This window comes from Pantherophis guttatus, chromosome 7 (assembly GCF_059756535.1).
Source record: "Pantherophis guttatus breed Tessera chromosome 7, ASM5975653v1, whole genome shotgun sequence".
Lineage (NCBI taxonomy): Eukaryota > Metazoa > Chordata > Lepidosauria > Squamata > Colubridae > Pantherophis > Pantherophis guttatus.
In genome coordinates, this window is record NC_142069.1 from 16,443,532 (window position 1) to 16,458,921 (window position 15,390).

The following is a 15,390-nucleotide window of genomic DNA, read 5'->3' on the forward strand; positions in this document are numbered from 1 at the left end:
TCCACATATTTTCACAAGAAATCCTATGAGGATTCTTAGTACTGTGTAGTCATGGATGCAAGTGATACCCACAGTTAGAGAGTGTTAGCATGAAGGGGCCACACATTTTCAGAATTGCATCCTTTCTATCACATTTCAAACTTGGTCTTTGATCAACCAGACGAGGCTCAAAGCCTTTCCTAAAGATTGATCTTTTAATAGGAGTGACGTGATCCATTCTTTTGCAGATGTTTTACATAGTTCTTCATTGTAGCTATCAGGGTGGGAAGGGAAGCTGAAAGGAGAGTTAGGAGGCTTTTTTTTTAAACTCTCCACAATTACGTACTGATGATATGCAAAGAAAGATGTGTACAGAACTGTGGATAAGTATATAGGTAATAAGCATATGTTAATATACACATTTGCTTCTTTGTTACGTTGATGATGGTACATCTAAATATTCTTTATTTCTAGTGTTAAAAGAGGAAGATTAGATTTCCATTGACTGTGGTGGATTCAATTACTGTACAGGCCTAGGAGCCTGGAGTGTTTGTGAACTAGATTTCTTTAGCATAGCTAAAACGAATAAATAGTTGTACAATAATATGAGTGATGCCACAGGGTGGAGTTTAGACACATTAACAAATTTTTGGAGTGCCAAAGACTCTGTGAGGCAATGGATATTTGCAATTTTTTTTTTAAAAAAAAACAGGAAATCAAACAAAGATGTTTGTTTGGCTGACCTTCCCAAGATGTGACCATTAATGGGAAGTCTGGTGCAAAGAGAAGACATCTTTTATTCACCTGGAGTTCCATGAGAACAAAGGAAAGTGAGCATGAACCTAGGCCTGGTGTCCTGAACTCATAAACACATTTTACTAATTGGACCAATGGGATAATTGCACAGTCCATCTGCTCACCTGGGAGGAAGTATTCTTAAGTCTTGGCTGTATCCTATTCTGCTTCAAATTTCCGAGAAGATTCAGGCCACGGAGGAGATCTGTTTTTGTTCCTCGTGTTCTCCCTCCGTGTCACCCATTAACGGCTGCCTCTTCTTCAGCTCTCGATGGTACTTAGCCATGAGAGATGCATAGATACATCCATAGGCTGCCGCCACCACCATCATGATACACACAATGCCACAAACTACCCCAGCAATGATGACTGTGCCAATGGCTCGACGCACACTGATGGGTCGTGGCTTTTGCTTCTGGGGACAACCCACACTGGGCTCCTCTTCTGTTTCAGGACTTGTTTTGGGTTTGGGAACACTTTGACTTCCCTTAGTGCAAGGAGGACCAATATTGTCCAGTACAGTAGAGCTGTTCTCATCCTCCAGCTGGGAACAGTAGTTAAACATCTCCATGGGTACCAAGCGCATATCCTTCCCCCGCAGCTCCTTAGGCAAAGTACATGCCAGCTGGTCTATCTTTCCTCCTATCCCATAAGAGAGAAAGAAAAAAGCTTAGTTCCCTACCGTCATGTGAGCACATACTGGGTTCAGTGTAATAATTCAGTGGAGCTATTGTGGTTGAAACGTCAATATTGGAGTGGCCTACAGTTGCTTACCTAAATAGTAACTGCATTAGCATATCAAGAAAGTTGGGATTGTGAAACAATTATTAAAGCAAAAAAGCTTTTTGAAAACCTCTCATTTTAAGATGGGTTTTCCCTCATGTTTAAGTATGTAACAATAAACTTAAATATCCAAAACTTCTAAAAGCGATTAAAAGGTAAATAAAAAGCAATAAGCATAATGCTTCAGCAGCAGCAGCCTCAAACATTCTAGAACAGAGGTCTTCAAACTTGGCAGCTTTAAGACTTGTGGACTTCAACTCCCAGAATTCTCCAGCCAGCATAGCATAGCTGGGTGGAGAATTCTGGGAGTTGAAGTCCACAAGTCTTAAAGCTGCCAAGTTTGAAGACCTCTGTTCTAGAACAACACACCAAAAAAAAAAGCTTTAAAAGAGTGGCTAATTACTTAAGATGCATTATGAGCTTCACTGGTTAAGGTCAAGCAGTGCTAGGTAAACATTGATTAAGAATGTTAAATTCTGATTGTACTATATGACCAGGCAGATCAACTAGATGGGTGAAGTGGCTCTCTCCAACTTTTGATTCGAAAAATCAAGATGTGAGCTGTCACTATGCTAATGGGGCTTTATTAGGAGGACTATCAATGACAACATTATCACAATTAAAATGACAAGGTCTCTGTCCGCTCAAGAATTCCAGAACTAAAGTGAAATGTATGTATAGTTAGAAATGGATTTTGAGCACCTATGAAAATTACGGCCAGTCTATATATAAATCGGCAACCAATGTACAATAATCAGTAGAAACATCTAACTTTCTACAGTACAATGTGAGAAATTTGCTACATAAATTTGTATCATGATTGATTCTGGTAAAACAGAGTTCCAAGGTGACTCAGAAGATTTAAATACTAATTATTAATATCAGTTTTTAAAAGGGAAGCCACTAAACAGCATGTGTCAAAAAGAATACTTGACAGTACCATTAGCAAACACTTAATATTTCCTGCCAAAAAATATTAACATTTCCAACTAATCTGGTCAAATCATCCATTAAAACATTAGTGACTACCCAGTTATACACTGTTGATCCATTTTAAAGATGGAAGAATCTAAATGCTTACGGGTGACCGGTCCTATTGAAGCAGTGATTATTAAACAATCCGAGATTAAGTTTTTTTTCAAGCCTCTTGCATACAAGTGGTAAAACTAGATTGTTGTCTTAGAAGCTCAAATGTTGAGCTTTATCCCAGCTTTGATTTGTGTTCAGTTCTTCTGCATTTGCAACAGTATGTTTAGGAACTCCAGAATGATTGAAATGGATACTCTCCCCATCATGATCCATTGAAAATAAACTCACTCTCAGGAAGCTGAATGGCTTTGGCTAAAAAAATATCTCTGCCTAATCCAATTACAAAACTACAGTGTCATTAACGAAGTCAAATTATGCACTGTGACTATCCTCCTAATCCAAGATCTGAAATTTGAATCAACCATATCTGACTAATTTTTCTTTCTGGCAATCCATAGTAAACTAGCAAAGAATAATCCTTAGTTTAGACCAATCTTTAATGGTACCTACCTCGATAAGAGAACCATTCCATCCAATATTTAAAATCTCTCAGATTACAGTCACATTCCCAGGGATTATCTCCCACATGTAATTGTTGCAGGCTGATTAATGGCTCAAAAGTTACCCTGTCCAAATTCTGCAGACGGTTTGATCGGAGAGAAAGCCAGCGAAGAGAAGGCAAATCATCAAAAATGCCTGAGGGGATTTGAGCAAGTCCATTAATGGAGAGGTCCAACTGATGTAAAAGAACAGTGTTCTGCAGAAGATCTTTGTCCAAACTTCTGATGCTGTTATTCCTCAGCTGTAGTTCAGTAAGATTAACCAGGTCTCTGAAAACATTCTCAGGAAGTTGATCTAAGAAATTGTTGGAAAGATCCAGTCTTTGGAGAGCAGAAAGATTGGAAAAAGCTTGTTCTGACAAGGTGCTGAGTTGATTGTTAAGGAAAAGGAAGGTCCTGGTACTAGTAGGAATGTCCAAGGGAATGGATGAAAGGCCTAAACCACTACAGTCCACTTCCAGGGTACCACTGTTGCACTTGCAAGAGGAAGGACATGTTATGAACGTCTCTGCTGCGCAAAACGAAAGCCAACAGGCAAACACTGCACAAGAGAAGAGGAAAATCAAGCACAATATATTGAAGTATCTTCCATGACTGCACGTAACCACAGTTTCACCTATTAATGCTACCTTATTTTTGCAACCAGATGCACAAATGTCTCCATCGCAGTAGAATTCCATCTAGTAACTTAGAGGATGGTTTTTAATACTTTTGGTTCTACGAGTTCTAGAATCAGTTGCATTTGTGTTCTGGGATATTTCTTGTGGGGCTTAATGCCTCTTCCCTTCCCTCTTTCCCTTTAAAAGGAGCATTATGAGCTGAATGGTAGCCAAATGAGCTTTTTCACAGATTAATCCTTGTGCAGCCAGATGGATTCCCACCGTGTGAGCTTCCTTTTAGCTTTTGATGAGCTACTGGGGCTAAAGAATAAACATCCTCACACTGTGAAAAAGAAAGGTCATAGTGCCCCAGAGATTTTTCTGCCTGATACTACAGTATTCAGCATCTTAGATGCAATGGAATTAAGCATGAGTGGAAGATAATCTAGAATTAGCAAAGAGAACTTGCAAGACAGAGTTTATAAAGAATATATTTGGTTGTATTTAATTAGATATTCTTAAGATACACTTTAGAACATAAATTATCTATTCAATGTGTTGCTATTTTTTCCAATGAGATTTATTATACGTTTGATTGATTACAAGAGTTGTTTTATTTACTATCTTTTGCTTAAGTCTTCTAAATTCAATCAGAGCCCAAACAGTCCTCAGTACTTATAAATTACAAAAGTATATCATGAATAACTAGCATAAGCAAAGGTTAAAACATTACACAAGCACCCAAGACATTAAGCATGGCATCATTTGCTGCAGGTGAGATACAGCATACCTGTATTCTAAAAGTGTAGCCAACCAACAAATAAAGGTCCCACATCAGTTTCCCATAACTGAATGGCAAATCTCAAGGGGAAAAAAACATTCTATTTGCAAGAAAAGTGAACAAATGCATCTGAAACTAGTACTTTTTCTTAAAGATATCAATTTTGATTTAGATTAAATCTAGAATCAATTAATATGGGACTGAATATTGATACATAATTCATTGCTATGATTCTATAATGAGTTCAATCTAAAACTACTTAATGCTCCTACACCAGTATCCTAAGAAAAATAGGATTTAATCTGTCACATCAAAATTAGAAAAGGCTATAGAGCAGTCTTCATAACTATCTTCCTGCTTATTATAGAAGTCACAAGCAGCAGTAGAGATATTTTGATGCATTTTGTATATCTTGTTGGCACCATAGTTGATATTATTTGATTAGAGAATTTAATTCCTCTTAGAACATCTCATTCTAATGTAGGATTATGCCTGTCAGACCAAGAAGGAAGGGAAAGTGACATGTGTTATTAAAATCATCTTGCCTTTGGATGCCTGACAGAAGTACCATATTAATAATACAGTGATATTTCTGATGATGGGAGAACATTTAATGCTTTTGTGTACAGAGAAAGGTGAGAATATATCCCAAAAATGCATTACTCTTCTATGCACATTTAACCAAATGCCTTTCTTTTTGTTATTTTGTGACAGAACACTTTTGAAATACCATTATTCAAAATGATGCACAATGGTGCTACTTCTAAACAACTGAAAATTTCAGTTTAAGAATGAGATATACATCAAAACTGTCCTGGTGAAAGAGATAGCCAAGAGAGAAAGAAAAGACCTCAATTACTTTTGTTGCTGAGGAAACAGAAGTGCCAAGAAAAACATGAGTAAGGCATGTGGTTGTTTGCAAAGGACAGAAGGTACATGTATCAAGATCTCCAAAGACATTTTTTATGGATGTTCAGCAGAGCAGCTAAGATAGTTTTTCATCCCATGAAAACCAGAAATAGTTACGGAACAATAGTTTAAGAGAAACAGACATGCATAGTGTATGCTCTTATGTCAAGAAAAGATCGTGTTACTTTGTAGGATGTTCAGGACTCTGGTAAGATGATCCAGAAATATAAGATTAGGCTAGGGCTCAGTAGCATTTAGGGTAAATAATTGATAACAGCAATCTAGGAAGCAATGGTGTTTAACAAAGGTAAGGCTCTTAGGTGAAAAGAAACAATTTTCTCAGCAACTTTTATTGACATATTGTACTTGACCCCCCAGTTGTAGATTTGGGTGAGTGTCACTACCCCCTGCTTAGCTTAACTGCATGCATCCTCATTAATGAACCTGTCTCATAATATGCTACAGAGATTGATAGCTCACTGAAGTTTATTAAGCTTCTTTTTCTGTATTGGGCACAAAGTATTTTCAGATTTGGATTCCTCTTCCCATCCTTTTAACTGCAGCATAGAGATGGTCATTTTTAAAGGACACTTTGGCCTCATCCCCAACCTGTCAGAGAGACAGATTAAATTTATGTTTAGCTATTCCAGTTTTAAAGTGCTGTTTTCCTTGTTCTCCCAACACTATTTTGAGTAAGGACACCATCTTCAATTCTTCACCGACAATGTAGTTGATGATATGGTCAGGAACTGGGATCTACCCAGCTTCCAATGCCTTCCTGACGCCTCTGTAGATCCTCCATACTATCCTCCATATTTTAGTTTAGAGCAGAAGTGTCAAACTCAAGGCCCGTGGGCCACGGGGTGCTTAGATCTGGCCCGCGGGGCTGCCCTGGAAACAGCATAGGACCGGCCCATTGTGCCTCTGCCAGTGAAAATGGAGCTCGGGAGCCCATTTTCACTGGCAGAGTGCTCAGACCACCACAGGCACCCTCGACACGAGTGATGTCAAGCTGGCCACGCCCATCCTGGCCCCCCAAAGTCAAACACAACACTGATGCGGCCCTCAATGAAATCAAGTTTGACACCTCTGGTTTAGAGTATAGGATCTTGAACAATCAGTTTTCATAAACCCTTTTAAACGAACTTTTTCATGGACAAGCACTGCTTTGAAAGAGTGCTGAGTAAGTTTTCTTAAACATGGCTTTCAAATTTAGAGCACTAGGTCTGGCATAATGCTCAGTCAATGCATTCCCACCCACTTCAGCTTATGCCCCTCAGCAAGCAACTGGCCTATCAGCTACTTGGTTTTTAGATATGGGTTTGGCGTTCTTCCAGAAGATTACCAAACTGTTGCTTAAATTAACAGTCTTGATCTCTTTCAGAAGAGTTCAAGAACCATATTCATATATAACCCAACTGACAGGCTGAGTAAAATGCCTTCTTGTCAGTCATCTATTACTCAAGTCAAACACTCTATCCTAGACATCATCTAACTGTTAACCCTTAAGCACACACAACTAGTGGTTGTATTTGCCACTGACAGGTAATGACAGAGTCTCCTTGCAGTGAGATGGGTGGCAAACAAGTTTAATAAAATAAATGAATAAAACATGAGGGAATCCGCCAACTGCTGTCCTAAAACTGCCCATTAAATTTGTCAGACCATCACCATATATCAGCTTCCTTCCTAAGGTACATTAAGTTTGGCCACAGGGGCAATGGAGTTTATCTCAACTTACACAGGGGTTGTTTATTTCAACTTACACAGGGGCAGTTTATCTCAACTTACTTTGTTGGGGAAAATATGGTGACTCTATAAACAGCTTAGAGAGTGCTGTAAAGCACTATGAAGCAGTATATAAGTCTAAGTGTTATTGCTATACTTTTCTGCTGACAGAAGAAGTGGAAGAATGCATGTTAACATCACTTGAGGAAGAGCGCTTAGATTTGATGTTCTAGCTGGAAGTCATCAGAAGTCGGTGAATAACATAAATCAATTTGGAGGTGATTGTGTTGCAAAAGGAAATGTAGAATGCTTGAAAATATTTGATGGGACTCACCAGTGCTATTACTTTTGACTTACTTTTCTATAGCTTGTAAATCATTTCTTTGACCTCACAAATTATAAAGTGATACCAACTGCCTTTTTGGTCTTTCACATTTTTAAAAAATGCAAACAAAAAAAGCTTTTTTTATATTAAAAAAATGCTCACAGTCCTTAGAACTGTAGCTATTTGATTTGAATGGCTTGTGAACATAGAGAGTAGGTACCACATAGAATTTATGAGATCTGAATGACTGGATATTCATCATTATCATAAAAATGATGCATTTAACCTTTGCCTGAAACTAGGCATTCTCTTCTATAGTGAAAATGTATAAGGGCTAATGTTTTTTATTATTAATGGAGCAAAATATCGAGTACTGGTGAAATGGCCCAGTAAATGTTTTAAAAATAACATTATGAAAGGTGAAAGAACATGCCTGTTGCACATATTTTGAGTATTAGGAACAAGATGGGAACATTTTCTCTCCCTCTAATTCATTCAGGCAAGAATTCTGCAGCTTCTTTCTCTAATGTCACATTTTACAGCATCTGTGCAAAGACCCAAAGAATATAATATACTGTTTTCTATTACTGTAAAATTAGGCTATTTTTTCCTTTACCATCATCTAAAAAGTAGCAACTGGTCTCTTTGCAAACATTTCCGATAATACTTACAGCTAGTTTTTCTCCATCTCAAAGAAAGTCTGTTGCTCCACCAGTAGCCACCACTCAGAGACAACACTATGTCTGCTGTTTTCCCCATGGTGTTTGTGCTTGCCAGAGAAACTGGCACATATACCTGGAGGTCTGAACAGAAATTTGGCTAATCTGAAAGATAAAAGCAGAGCGGGAAAAAATCATATGATTATCAGGTATCTTGGAAGAGAACCTATTGATGGAATCTGACATTCAAAATGAGGCTTTTTTTAGAGGTACCCACAGAACATTAGCAGATAGGGAGACATCAGTAGAGATCTCTGGACTCCAAGCCAAAGTGCTCAGATGGGTCCCCAGTGATGAGAATACTCAGGCATTAATACCTCCCCAGGCTATGATAACGGAGAGCACTAGAAGGAAAAGAAGAAGAAAGTTTGTCCATGTGTTTCTTCCCTACTGGCATCACAGCCATAGACACAGCTTAAGAGAAGACAAAGAGAGTGAACCACAGAAAACCCTGTAGAAGCCACTAGGACTGCAAAGAGCACCACATCCATTTCAAGGCCCAGCCTCCTTACAGGTGATGTGATGCCTGTATCCAAGAGGAGGCTGGAGGAAGTGATATTGCTATCCCTACAACCTAAGACAATGAATAACTCAGGGGTGGGAGAAGCAGTTCATCTTTTACTTGCTCCCTCCTTCTTTCTGCACCATTCCTCCACTATGTTTCCTAGTGACTAAATGGGTTGAAGATATGGACCAAGGAATGAAACAAGTGGGGAACCCAAGGAATGAAGCAAGGGAGACTATGGACTGCAAGGCAGCCATGTGCTCTATCTCATTAAGTTTAAGCCCTTGGGCAGATGGTAGAAAGTGCCTTCTAAATGATGCTGGAGTCTTTATTGAATGCTGGCTTTGGACAACAATTATAAGCGATCGTTCTGGGAAATCGGTACCCAGCCAAAAGACAAAGCACCGTTTTGAAGGTACTCCCCCATTGCTGCTGAAGAAGGAAAGCAAGCTAGGGTGAAGTACGAAATGGAGAATATGCTTATTTGTTTATTTATTTTAGTGCTTTTTAAAAAAATAACAGAAAAAGAAGAAAAGAAGAAAAGCACAAAGACAATTATAATACATACAAAACTATGCATACAAAGTGGTTAAAAACATGAAAAAATACAACAGAAGAAAAAGGGAAAGAAACAAAGTAGAATAAATATTATAGAGTTATAATTCTATATACGGTTATCTAATGTAAATATTATTCGAGTAATCTATATTCACTTTTAAAACATTTATATAACTATCAGTCTTTTTTAACCTACTATAATTTGTAAAAATGAGTTCCCTATTTCATTATATTGTCCATATAATAGACAATCTAATCATAGGTAGCAAGTGTAATTCTTCAGTCCACTGAGTGAATGGGGCCATACATTTATCTTCCCAATGTTGCAGTATCAATCTTTTAGCCATAGTAAAGGCACAGAGAATCCTTTTACATTGTCAAGTTGTCAAATTCCATGTATTAGGTATTCAGTTCAAGAGAATATTATCCTCTCAAAATTTTAGCTTTTGTCGCACAATCACATTAAGTACAGGAGGATATATTTAAATAACAGGATTAGTGAATTTTACTGCCCAAAGTATTTTTTGCTTTAAAAATGACTACTACAGTGAGGTATTATGGAAATTTTCTAAGAGTGGTCAAGTGCATGACCTCCACACCAAATGTTTTTAAAATAATATAACGTAAGATTTGTGAATGAAAATGGTTGGAAAAGTTTAGACCTCCATTTTGGTTATCAGGTAACTAGTAAACATTTATTAAACCACCGCCATATTTTATACCAAAATTGCAACTTCAATAAATTTGAAGAAAGTGCTCTTTCATTTATCAAATCACCATTCTATAAGTGGAGTAACACTGTCCTTGTGACAAACATGCAATCCTGAGGGAAGATACGTAAGTTACAGGCACCAAAATGGAACCAAAATGGCTTTATTGGGAGGAAGAAATTGATGATACAGAAAGATCTGAAGTAGCTTTTGTCTACTCTTCTGGTATTAACTGAAGAACTTTTGACAGTTATCTGTTTGCACAGTGGGAAGCAGTAAATTATTCTACCGCATAACTCCCAATGACCGGTAAAATCCCACAGAGTTGGTCTCCTCCGGGTCCCGTCAGCTAAACAATGCTGGCTGGCAGGCCCGCAGGGGAGGGCCTTCTCTGTGACTGCCCCAGCTTTCTGGAACCAGTTACCTCCTGAAGTCCGGACCATCCCCACCCTATTGGCCTTCTGAAAAGCGGTGAAGACCTGGCTTTTCCGGCAGGCCTGGGGCCGTTGATCTCGCTCTTGCGATCCGGCGAGATCCGGTCATGAATGGTGTGAATGAGTTTTAATGTTTTTAATGTTTTTAATTCTTAAATGTTTTTTATAATGATTTTAAATGCATTGTGAGCCACCCTGAGTCTTTGGAGAGGGGTGGCATACAAATTGAATTAATAAATAATAATAATAATAATAATAAATAAATAAATAAATAAATAATAAATAAATAAATAAATAATAGTTTAGGAAACATGGGAATCTGTCTCCTATGCCTTACTGCATGTTCAGACTAAGGTTGATCCTTTCCATGGTTATGTTACTGTATTCCAATGAACCTTTTAACCAGCCTGAAAGCAAAACCTTCAACCGTGACCTTCTTGGCTTCCTAAATGTGCAACTACTGATTGGATGAGAGGAAACCATTCTGTTGTTTAAGATGGAGAGACATCTTAGATGTCTCTCCAGGGTTAGTTCACACTGACTATGCCAACACGTGCTGTGTGTACAGGAGGACTCACATTCAACCCGATTTCTTGGTGGAGTTGAGAAAGGCTTATCTTACATGCATAGACCACATTGAGTTTGATAGACCCATGATCAGCTCTTTCAGTATTTCATAGCCAAAAATATTGAGTGATGACTTGCTGGATTATTGCAGAATGTTCACGTCACACCAAATGCTCTTCAAAATATTTAGTTGCCATCAGCATACAGTGAACAAAGTAGAAAAGAGGGGGAAGCCAAGGATGTATCTGATGTGCAAACCGGTACAAGGTTTATGGAGATAACGCTTCATAAATTCCCGGTGTTCATAAAAAGTTCAAAGACTAAAGCCCTAATGAGCTCCCAATCCGTCATCTAACATAGGAACTCCTCTAGGCTCAGCTTGTGGGGTTGCTGTATATACACTGTTTGACTTGCTGAAAACAGTGCTCTGCAGTCGGTGGGGGGGGGGAAGGGAAGCAAATAAATAAAATTAGTGTGGCTATGGGTGCCTTTGCACTGACAAATTTCCCTCCCCCCCCTCTCCCTCCATGACAAGGAGATGTAATCCCTGCATCGGAGATGCAGGGCGGGGGAGAGGGAGGAGAGGCGGATGGAGGGGGAAGAGAGAGGGAAGGAATTTGTGTAGAAATCCTAATAATGCAGCAGCTGAAGAGCAGAATAATGAAAGAAGGTTGAGGGGGTGGTAGGATTTAATTACATTTTGATCCAAAGGAGATGTGTGGGGAGAACAAAGTCTCCCTGTGCCCTAATGAGAAGCCCCCTGATGGTCATCGGTTTTTTTGTCCTTTTTTGACAACAGGTCCTTCCCTGCCCTTCAGGTACCAAAAGCGAGGGAAGGAAAGCACCTTCTATTTAACAGCCTCTGCTGCTCTTCCAGGTTCACCCAGGGGGCAGTTCTGTTGGCTCTTAATGGGCAATAATTCTCAATCAAAAAGGACAGCCCCTCCCCCCACCATCACCCTTTCTCCTTTCTTCCTCTAACGAATCCCCCGGGAGGTGGGGGGGAGGGGAAATTCTCCTGTGGGGCTTTCATTTTTTCAATTTGTGGAAAATACCTACAGCTGGTTCCACATCTCTCACTTCCCCTCGCTCCTTCCTCTCATTTGTTTATTTTGATGGGCAATCAAATACTCTCAAATCCTCACGGCAGGGAGAAGCAAGAGGGTTTGGTGCGATCTCTGGAAACTGTTGGAAAAAAGATGATCCGACTCAAGAACACTGAGGGGAAAGCGTTTTAAGAACATTTACCAAGAGGGAAGGTTGTTTTCACACACATACACACACACACACCGTGTTCTCCCCCCCCTTTAACACAGCACATGCAGGTGCACGCACAGAGACACACATCTACGCCACCTTCTGAAAAAAAAATGGAATAAAATTGACTTGGCATCTGTCCTTGGACTTCTTTCCAAAAGGCAACGCCTGAACTTCTGCCGTGGCTCAGGCACCTGAGTCCAAAGCTCCGAAACGCCCCTCCAAAACCCCCTTCGGACTTTCTATTTTTGTCAAGCCCAAACAGGAGCGCTTACCTGGGCTCTGGCCAATTTCCACCTTATTTCCTCTCCTCCTCTGCCTCGTTCTTTCCCCCGGCAAACAGACTCTTAAGTCTCTGAATCTGTGTCCTATTTAATTCTCCTACCCCACAGGAGCCAGAAGAGGAGTTAAGCTGCCAGCCACAGAGACTTAGCCAGCTGCTCTGAATGGCTGGGCAAGGGAGTTGAGAGTTGTGGAATGAACCCATCTGTTTTCCCCCTGAGGTATTAGGAAATGCCTGCCACTCACTTTGCCTCTTTTACTGTCCCCCCACCCGCACCCCAACACTCAGCCAGGCTTTGACTAAGCTATAAATATTACAACTGGCTTTGAAGCCACTGACACCCCCCCACACACACCCCCACACACACCACCCCCAGTGTGGCTGGGCTGAAGAAAGCACGTTGGCTTGTGAAAGGGATATTCTGGGGTCCCTCTTCTTGAGATCCATTCTGAAGGTAAATCAGGTCTCAGTTTCTTGGCAGGGAAAGCTTACTAGAAACCCTGCCCCTATTGAGATGATTCTCACATTTATGTTGCTCACTTGATGATTACACCACCGTACGGATTTCCCTGTGTCACCATGCAACAGCTGATTTGCTATTCCCTCACCTCCCACTGAAGGCTAACATTTCTCAATAGAGCCGGTTCACACATTCAGCTGCTTTTCATCACTATCTCGCTTGCCTAGATGACCTGCAAGGATGGAAGGAAAGACATTGTGCACGTTTTCTAAAGCGCTTCTGAATCCTGACAGGACAGTAACAGTAATGTAGAATCCAAGGATTGGAAGGGATCTCAGAGGTCTTCTAATCCAACTTCCTGCTCAAGCAGGAGACCCTATACCATCGTAAAGGTTTGCCTTTCAAATCTTTGATCTGCTTCTTCCAATCGTAGCTTGTATGCAGCTTCCTTTTTTGCAAGTAAAATGATCGTGACACGTGCAATCAAAGCAGAGATGTCCTTTGCCCACAAAAGTCATAATACAAGGCTAAATTTTGGTTGCTCCTTGCTTCCATAAAGTTTTAGCATAATACCACATATCTCATCCTTCACATTCAATCCCAGAACCTGTTTCCAGTGTGAAGAAATCATAAACAGACTTTTTGTGACTAGGTGAGGACATTATTTTCTACATTTTTGTATTATCACCACACACACACACACACTTCAATATATTCCTGACCTGGTAGCAGGGGTTGACAAAATAGTGATTATTTAGCGTGTTAAGGGCAACCTTCTACTCATCACCTGCATTGTCCTCCTAACAGAGAACTTACATCAACAACACAGATCTTTCTCTATATTCTCCACCACCTGAGATAGATCAAGGAGTTAAGTGGCATTTCAGTCACCTCACCAAAGCTATGAAACTGCTGTTTTGAGAAATGTGTATCTGGCCTCCTTCTGGATGACCTCCTGCTATGTGGTTAAGATATAGTTTTCATAAAGCAATTTGACAGGAGCTTGATAGGATGATGAATTGTTTCACTGAATTGATTTTATTACTGATACTTTTTGCACCAGATATCTTATTTTGTTGTGATGTTTTCTGGATTGTGTTAGGTCTCATGGCATATTTTAGAAGTCAGAAAGTGGGATATTGACAATAGTAGGAGAAGCTGCAGGAATAGCAGCTGGAATAAACTTCTCACCAAAATGTCCTCTGTGTCCTTAAGCTTTAAACCTGATTCTGTCCTATTAATGCATAAAAGCAAGATGGATGTCCAGGTTTTATAACCAAAGCTTCATAGCTGAATTCTGCCTGTACCTGCCACTTAACGTGGCCACAGCTTTCTGAGAATGCCTTTCTTAAATTTGTGTTATCAAAGCTTGATTGAGAAGCAGGCACTCATAGAAGAGGAATGCATAATGGAAAATCACAGGTATGGAAAAAGTTTGGTTACTAAACTGAAATACATCCTATCTATTCATGATACTTTTGTCACACAGATATTTCGGTAGGTTCCATACAATATATTTAGCCTAGCTAATGAATCAACTCATTTTCTGGATCTGTACAAAGTATCTGCATTATGAATTAACCAAATAAGCTGGGTTTTCACAGCATGTAAACTACACACAGGGAAAAATAAAATAAAAAACAAAAACAAAAGCTAACTAAGGTTAAAATCAATCCAAGCTTGATATGCTTTGGAAATGCAGCCATTAAATCTTTATTTGATCTGGTAAGCAGGTTGTGTGAACAAATCTACTTTGCACGTGCTGAGATCCTAAGGTACTCTGAAGTCAGAGCTTGGCAGACATGATAGTTATTTTGAGCAGAGGTAACCAGAAAGGCTGAAAAGGTCAGAAAAGTTAAAATGGCAGCTGCAATAATGCAATCAAACCCCACCACCCTTTGTAAATGTACAGCATACGTAAAAAGGACCAGACTTCTATTGCACAATCATTACCATCATCTTAACTTTTTGACTTCCCTGTGGATGTCCTTGCTCCACAGGTTTGTGAGGATTTATTTTAAAAAGTAGATTACTTTTATAATACTTCAAATATATCAACGTATGTCTGCTGATCAACATGCCCATTAATGTACATGTTGCTTGTTTCCAAGCAGAATCAAGACTAATTTTACGTGTTAAGATTATCAAGTCACTAATCAAGAGCAAATATGCAATGAAAACACTCAAACGTACACAAAACACCATGTCCCAATCAAATTCCCCTGGACAAATAGGGCCAGAAATTAATTCATTTACACTGCACTCACAGGCCTGTCCAGACACATATTGCCAAAAATATATCATTTTCCATCTTATTGAATCATTGACCACTAATGGAAATATACCTATAAATTGTGAATTTAATTATTTTTATTTTCAAAGAAAGCATGATAATGAGCAAGCAGATTT

General features: G+C 39.3%; 2 protein-coding genes across 4 annotated transcripts in view; one reads left to right on the top strand and one right to left on the bottom strand.

Moving 5' to 3' along the window:
- Positions 1-15,390, top strand: part of CACNA2D4 (calcium voltage-gated channel auxiliary subunit alpha2delta 4) — a 202,427-nt gene that overhangs the window by 124,849 nt on the left and 62,188 nt on the right. The gene's annotated exons all lie outside the window — the stretch shown is intronic.
- LRTM2 (leucine rich repeat transmembrane protein 2) overlaps positions 759-15,390 on the bottom strand; it is a 29,657-nt gene continuing 15,025 nt past the window's right edge. Inside the window, exons 1-4 of one of the 3 annotated variants that reach the window (XM_034403518.3) lie at positions 12,514-12,789; positions 8,160-8,312; positions 3,097-3,687; positions 759-1,416 (exon numbers count right to left, since the gene is read on the bottom strand). In XM_034403518.3, the coding sequence (XP_034259409.1) occupies positions 962-1,416; positions 3,097-3,687; positions 8,160-8,247 (1,134 nt within the window). In that variant the 5' untranslated portion in view covers positions 8,248-8,312; positions 12,514-12,789 and the 3' untranslated portion in view covers positions 759-961. Of the gene's footprint in view, positions 1,417-3,096; positions 3,688-8,159; positions 8,313-8,424; positions 8,658-12,513; positions 12,790-15,390 lie in introns of those variants that run through there. The other 2 variants (XM_034403519.3, XM_034403517.3) reach the window with 2 other exon arrangements.